The 8,340-nt window shown below is 40.9% G+C and overlaps 1 protein-coding gene across 1 annotated transcript; it reads right to left on the bottom strand.

Annotated features, from left to right (window-relative positions):
* Positions 1–275: 275 nt before the first annotated feature.
* LOC117850373 (uncharacterized) lies at positions 276–7,711 on the bottom strand. Its single transcript, XM_034732198.2, has 3 exons — positions 7,331–7,711; positions 1,717–3,478; positions 276–1,605 (listed from the first exon to the last, which is right to left on the bottom strand). The coding sequence occupies exons 1-3, from the start codon at positions 7,543–7,545 to the stop codon at positions 1,234–1,236; spliced, it is 2,349 nt and encodes a 782-aa protein (XP_034588089.1). The 5' UTR covers positions 7,546–7,711; the 3' UTR covers positions 276–1,233.
* Positions 7,712–8,340: the final 629 nt, after the last annotated feature.

Here is an 8,340-nt window from a genome sequence, read left to right as displayed (position 1 = left end):
TAATAAGGATATAAAGTTATAAGAATATAGATTTCTATGCTAAAATTGTATCTCAAACTTAAGATTCATTAAACAAATTCAAGCGCATATCTGCGTTGCAAAGTGAAAAGTTAAAGATTATAAATATGGTTGAAAATATTATAGAGTAATTACTAACTAAAATCTATCATAATTGGATGAAGATATTAAGTGTATATCTACATAAGTATTGTATTCGAATATTTAACAAACGAGAGGTACCTTATGGTAATAGTTTTGTAGCAATGTAGTCTCATTTTTTTCCGTTGGAGACTCCGCATTAGTTCCCACGATACAAGCTAGAAAAAAGAGATAAATTCTCATAAAAAATAAATATATCAAACACCAATCCTGTAAACTCTAATAATCATAGCCATTGATCTATTATATTTTCTAAAAAGTTACCCTCCACTATCATTGTGAAAATATTCAAAAATGAGCTCTAAACCTATATCTAAATTACCGAGCTCAGCTATTATAAAAAATAATCTAAAGTAACCCCATAATCTTCATCCAAATTACTAATAAACATCATTATAAAGCATAACTTAAAATGTCATTCTAAAATTTTATCTATGTTACCCACGTGTGTCGTTATTAAAAATAACCTAAAGTAAACACCTAAATATTAATCTAATTATCTTCGTGTGCATCATACAAAAATATCAAAAAGTAAACTAATATATGATTGTAAATTACCTATTTATGTCATTGTTAATATAAATATAGTAAGTTAGAGTATATGCACATGATGAGTGCCACCATTTAGACCATTTATACATGTATGTGAGGAATCGATGAAAAATATTAATTTGTATGCTAAACATAATGTATGGAGGATTGGAAGTGTGATACAAAATGGAATAAGTACGAATATGGATGAAAACGTGCATAGAGTAATTATTAATTAAAAATCAATCACAACTAGACAAAGATAAGTACGTATCTATATAAGTATTATGTTGAAGTATTGAAAAATAAGAGAGTAGTAGGTAAACAATTTTCATTATTAGTTAGGAGTTTATTTTTTAAATAATTTTCAAATACATTAGCTTCTAAAAATATTAGCCCGTGCGGGAGCACGGGTTGATGGACTAGTAATAGAAATTAACATAGAGGACACATTGCAGATGGAAATTTGGTGCATTATATTCTACTAGCTATCAGATCTCAATTGAAAAGATAGCTGATGGAAGTTGCAACATCGTCCACACATCAGTCATTCTTCTTTTTCAGAATCTCCCCTGCTTCTTCCACGAGCAAAGTAAAAGGTACGACAGGTTTCCCTTCTTCTGAACAGATCTTAGAAGCAATCTCGTCGAACCGACGAGCCAGATCTGGATCAGTACTGATCCATTTCTGGCAAACCGTTGCACAAAGGGATAGCAATGCTTCCTGAAGTTTGCTGTCCCCATGTTCCTCACCGTTTTGACAGTGAGAGGAACTGATGTTCTTCTTCTCATTATCAGGCAAGGCAGGACCTCCCTCTAAGTCAGCCTCTGCTGCTGAATACCTGGGTTTGTTTTCCTCTGTTCCTGCTTGCGTGGATGCTTCTGTCGATCCACAACCAAGTATTTCAGTGAGCACCTGTAACACCAAATCACCAATGCCATTTCAGTTTCACAAGGGTGATAAGGACCTATTCACCGGTATACATGTAAATAAAACAAGAAGTTAAGGGGGCCTTTCAGTTTTTACCTTTGGCATTGCATTGAGTATAGCTTCTTGAAGTGACTCGAGATCGTAATCATCGTTGGTGTAGTCACTACATAGACGCTCCAGGAATTCTGCTGCTCTCATTCTGTATGTGTTGCTTTTAGCACACACAAGTATATTAGTGAGGTCACGCGGTGCATTTCCTGAATGTAAGATAACCGTCGCACTTGTTTCACTTTGTGAAGACAACATGACCAGTATTTCTCCTGCCAAATTTCTGATGTAACTGCGCTTCTTCATCCAATGCTTGGAACTGTACAGCTTCTGAAAGAGTTTTAACTCATTCTGCGTATATGACGCAAAAAAAATACGTAGCAGTTCTTGTATGATTGTTGCACTCCATCTTGTCATAATGGAAGATGTATCCACGCATACATCCAGGAGGATCTCCGTTGCAATGGCACGCAGCACTCTTTTTTCGTAGCATCTATCACACTCGAGAATACCTTGGAGTGCTCTGATGGTAGCTTCGCCGTTGCTTGAGATTTGATGGCGCAGCTTCGCTCCACTCTCTCCAGGAGTAGCCATGAACCTGTACATAAGGGCCAAGGTTTCCGCTGCAATTCTAGTCCATTCTTCATGATGCTCCTCATGCAGCCGACTGGACAATAGAGGCGTTGTAATCCTAGAAACCAGACCTTCGGTGTTGCTGATGATTCTGTAGTTATCCTTGTCGTCGGCAAGCTTAGCAAAGATACACAGACCTTGCACAAACATCTTTCTGTATTCAGTGAGGATCCCGCCAATCTCTCGAGGATAATCTTCTGGTTCCTCTTGCTCGCCTCGTTCGTACATTTTCTGTATCTTGTATCGCTTGTGTATCTGAAGCAGCCAATCTCTCTGATCTGGTTCCTCCTCTAGCCCGAAGGAACAGTCCCGGTGATACCTCTCCGGTAGCCAAGGGTATTCCTCAGACGTGTCGAGCAGGGACAATATGGATTGCACCCCTCCAGTGAACTCCTCCAAATGGATCTGATCTGGAAGGACCGCCACAATACCGGCGGCGTTCTCCCTGGTCTCTCTGCTATATAGGCTTTTAGGATGCATCATCTGTAGCAGTTTACTAATCATAGGGCTAAAGGATTCGTTTCCAATCAGCAGCTGTTTCAAAGGACGCTGTTGCTTGGTGCTGGATGCTAAGAATACAGCTCTTACATCAGAAATGTGCTTCTCAGGTCTCTCAGATGTCTTCAGCAGGTTCACAGCATATGTGACAAGGTTCCATCTTCCATCAGGGAATGATAATATATCCTTTTTACATCCTGCCTTCGTTTCTTTGACGTAGCTCAAAACTAGGTCTATCTTATTAAGTTCATAGTGTTCTTTCACTCGGTTCACTACCTGAGTCCTCTGTGTACAAGAATAGAAGCTCCTGCATCTGAATAGCACACCTTGGGCCACAGCCACAGAGTACAAGATGTACAGTGATGGCTCCAAGTTTGAACCTCCGTCGGTGTTTCCGTAATCGTGCTCTACTAGACGCCACAGCGAGATCCCTGTAGAGATATAGAGCCCAAGCCAGTACAAAACTGCTAGAGCACACAATGTGATGAAGAACATCAACAGCACAAAAACCAGGAAAATCCCCAGAATAGCAGATGCTATGACTTTCCATACAACACATTGTCGCCCGCTGAATATTTTTCTGAACGGCGTAGATATTCCATTCCAAATGGTATAGAACGGGTTCCGGGGACGTTCTGGACCTGTTATCTTTTTTTCCGTCAAAAGGAAATCAAAGGTCCTGAAGTATGTTCCAAGTTATATTGATCAGCAAAGAGAGAAATGTTGTACTACCATCAAGGCAAAAGGTAAAGTAATCGCATCACGACCACTTGTTGAGACAGTACAAAGAATGCTACTCTATCCATTTTAAATTGTAGGTCATTTTATCATTTCTAAATTCACATATTTTACTACATATACGTATCTAGACATAGAGTATATCTAGGTGCATAGAAAAAACTATGAACTTAGAAATGCCAAAATGACATATAATTTAGCAGGGGGAAGCGTATGTTAGAACCTATCAATCTCCATTTATGGTAGTATATTAATCCTGTTATAGCCTGTCTTATCTCCCAGAGAAGCCCCATACCCAAGACGCAATTTATCGGCCATCCACGTTAATAATCAATTTGATATTTAAAAAAACAGAAATATCCGGACCTATCAGCATTGATGAGCGCAGTTCTGGTGCTCCAGCACCTTTAGGTGCTTCCGTACTCAAAAAAATAACTAAAAAAGTGTATGAAAAATGCAACAAAAAATAATGCAAGGATCTAATTTCTTGCAAAATTTGGTGTTGAACAAAATTTGTGCAAGGAGAAACTAAAAAGAGAAATCAGCCTATAAATAATGTGGGTTGCACTATTTTTCTGAAAACCACAACCTGCTACTGTTTAAAGGCTGGTTTTTTTTGTTTCTCCTACCACAAGTATCCATTTCAACTCAAATCACTACTGCAGAGAACGTCATTCGTATCAGCTCATACGTGCCGGGCCAAAGCGCACCGGTGCGTTAAGTCTATTCGCACAAGTGCAAACAAGAACCGATATGAATAAAGACTTAAACATGCTGGTCTTATTTCACAGTGGCATGTTTACTTAAATGCACCGGTGCCAATGCACACCGGCACATATATATCAATATTGTGGCCAGTTTGAAAATTAACCGATTAGAATAGTGGTTAAATGTAGCGGTTTGACTTTGATCTGTTGGGATGAATTTGAACGATTATGTACGCACGCGCGAGAGAAGTTGAACTGCTCCGGTCTCTTCGATGACGGGGTGCAACGTCAAGAGAGAAGTTGAACTGCTCTGGTCTCTTCGATGATGGACTGTGAAATCAAGAAGTTGCGGTGCTTCATCTCTGATGACGGTTAATTACGAGGGGTATCATTTACTATAAGTACCGGTTGTGTGTGTACACGGCCTTTCACCGATAATTCTATTCATCATCTCACTCGTCGCCATACATCTCAGCACCATGCCTCTGCTTCCTTTAATTGATATATCGAAGCCCTGCTTCTCCAAAAGTAGTGTAAGTTGTGATATACGGACATAATTGATCTCAATTTCTTTTATGTTTATTTCTGAATCTTAATTTGTATCCTTTAATCTAGATCGAGATATGGCTGGTGTGGATGATGGCGAATGGCCACCAGCACCAATTAAGGAGCTCTTCGTCTCTCGCCGCGTGCTGGCTCAAGTAGGCATCACCAGAACTATTTCGAGCTGGTTAGAATGTTATTTTTTAAAAAAATAATAAAATAATTAGAACATGACTTATAACAATATCAACAAATGCACAAATTCTCTGCTGACTTTGGTCAAAAAATAAATGCACAAATTTTTCGATGCACACATCAAAATTAGGCCTATTAGAATGTCAACTTATTCTAACCAGCGCAGATCTCATACATATACTAGTCCCCACTCTAACCCTATCCACTCCCACGCAGTCCACACCCGCCGCCTCCGGCGGCCTCCTCCTCCTACCATTTCAAGATTTTTCTTTTCCTATCATTTGGGTACCTAGGATGTTCTTCCAATCATTTGGATGCCATTGAATAATTAGAAGTCCTTATTGCTTTGGATGATTTGGATCCTGCCATGATTTGGGTTCCATCAATTGGACCCATGAAAGCTTACAAATCACATGCTTAACTAAATGTTAGTCCTATTGACTATATCATCACTCAATGGCCAAAATCACAATTAATGGAATAATGAGGCCATATTTCTTACACACAAACCTAATAGCAATCGAGGGCATAGGTTAAGTTTCAACCAGCTTATTGAATGTGGTTCCACCAATGGTAATGGAGCTACATACTAGTTAAACTATCTTACTGCCTTGTTGCAACTGGTTCATTGATCCCACTTGCAAACTTGGATGTGGACAACATGTGTGACATCACCAATCCCAAATCTACTTGCGGTCCAGCTAGCTCCTCATGTGGAATGGCCAACATACTCCCTCTTTTACATTTCCATTCTTACTTCATATAAAAAAAAGTTAACTCGAAGGTGCCATGTTTGGTTAATCCAAAGCTGCCATATTTGGAACACCGGACTACTCAGGTGGAACCAATTCTATCAGAATAAGACACATGAACCACAATAGGCAAAAACCTAACACTGATTGGCTGGGGTATTACATTCTCCCCTCTTTCAAGGTTCAAGCCTTTGTCATTACTTCTTTCACAATAAGAAATATCCAAGACCTCCCCTTGATGCCACGGCCTTTCCATATCCCCTCCACGGGTCGATATGGATGCACTCGTACAGCAAGAGTACTGGCTCTGAATACCATATCTAACACCCCATGTCTAAAATCTGCTTACACCCCATTTCCTCACATGGAATGGGCTCGCATACGGAAATCACTTCTCTTACACTTTCGTCATTGTTTCATGTAAAAAGGGTTAATCTAAAGGTACTTTGACCTAAGGATAAAGGCTTATAAGTTTACTCTATGCTTACTCAACTAGCAAGATAGTATTAAATATGTGCACGCAACACTGATGAGCCACATAGACTACTTGGCCACATAGAAAATGGGTCAGGTGTCACAAACACCCCCCGAAGGACATAGCATCCTTATCAGTCCAACTCACCATCACCTGGGCCACTACTGGGTACTAATTCAACCTAGGCTCCTGCTCCTCAATATTGGCTAGCCCGTCATTCTCTAGAAGCATGTCCTCCATATCAGGAAGGCAGACAATAGACTCCGCCCCTTTGGGATCGGAACACCCCCCCCCCCAAACTTTGATGCCCTTGCAATCGCCAATCGCCATTGAATCCACATCCTCAAGGGTCTTGTTTTTAACAAAAACTAAGGGGGGTGGGGAGGCTCCCCACCTTGATTTTCATTCAAAAAACAGAAACACCTCAAAAGGTCATGCACGAATCCAGCTCCACACCACTTCTACTCCTAGGCGCGAATAACCCATTTGGTGGCGCTTCTTGTGGCTCCTATTGCAGGTGACAGGCTGCAGGAACAAAGGATGAGGAAGGCACCGGAGGAGAGGCCCGGGCGACGAAGACCTCCAAGATTTACCATTACCACCACCCTCGAATTGAGCCTATGTCCCCGAATCGAGCTCCTCTTGCGAATCAAGCTTTGCTGCCGACAAATCGAGCTTGACTGCACGTGAATCGAGCTCACTCGTAATGGAGGATGAGGAGACTTTCGAGCAAGGAGGCGAGGCGAGCAGGAAGGCACAAAGCCGGGCAAGGGTACAGAAGTGGATGCAGCAGCATCTGCGAGGGGTGGCTGATGACCAGCTCTGCTCGTTTCATAATTAATGAGCTGGTTGAGCTCGGCTCGTTAGATTGACAAACTAAAAGTTGAGTTTGGCTCGGTCCGTTTGGCTCACGAGGAGAACAAATGTGAAAATAGGAGAAATACATATGACAGGAAAAGAGCTGGGCGTTCCTCAAAATTACAAAAGTAACAACGAATTCATCTGTGGACAGCAACAAACTAGCTAGAACCAAAGAAACAACGACTATCATCAAGAGTAAAGATACAATTTTCCACTAAAGATATTAATGAAGGAATGGAATGGCAAGTAAGGGGACTAACCCCGGTAACTGTATTACAGTAATCACTGTAAGGGACCAAAAATCCTTCGTTTCGAGCACCGAGACGAAGCCACCGAGAAGAACAACAGTGGTCCAGGTAACGATAAGTACACTTAGGCCATTCATACCCAGTGACATTTGACACATAACTTTGACGTAACTATTCAGCTTTGCTTCAGGCCAAGCAACATCATCAGCCTCCTGCTGGATAGCCATGCTTCTTCCCTTGTATGCAGTCTAGGCCTACTGCAATTGGGCAAACCCTACGTACACGTATTGGCAGGTTTACTTTCAAGAAAAGGAAATGGATATGCCAAGACAATGGGTCATCTTGACCAACAGCAAGCACGAGGTCATCATTGTTAATTCAAGCATTCAACCTGCTCTCATATTGGCAGGTTTACTTTAATTTCAAGGAAAGGAAATGGATATGCCAAGAGACTGGGTCATCTAGACCAACAGCAAGCGCGAGGTCATCATTATTAATTCAAGCATTCAACCTGTTCTCATCTTGGCAAGTTTACTTTAATTTCAAGAGAAGGAAATGGATATGTTAAGACAATGGGTCATCTTTCGATCTTGACCGACAGCAAGCGCAGGATCATCATTGTTAATTCAAGCATTCAACCTGTTCTCATATTGGCAGGTTTACTTTCAAGAAAAGGAAATGGTATGCCAAGAGAATGGGTCATCTTTGGATCTTGACCAACAGCAAGCACGAGGTCACCATTGTTAATTCAAGCATTCAACCTGTTCTCTAGACTTCAGCGCCAACCAGATATATTGCGTCGTGCTTTACTCTATTTCTCTGTGGTTTGAGTTAAACACAGAGAATGATGTATATCTGAAGCACCGGGCAGAGTTACTAGCCTGTAATTGAACAGTCTATGTTAACTCACGAATGTTACACAAGTTGGTTCAGATCTCCCTTCACATTACGGGCAAGTCAACAATACAAGCACATATGCACATGGATGCATGTGACATCACGTTCTCCTTTTGGAGAACGCC

The sequence above is a fragment of the Setaria viridis genome, chromosome 3, assembly GCF_005286985.2.
Source record: "Setaria viridis chromosome 3, Setaria_viridis_v4.0, whole genome shotgun sequence".
NCBI classification, from domain to species: Eukaryota; Viridiplantae; Streptophyta; class Magnoliopsida; order Poales; family Poaceae; genus Setaria; species Setaria viridis.
Note: the sequence above shows the minus strand (reverse complement) of the source record. Positions and strands in the feature narration are given on the sequence as shown.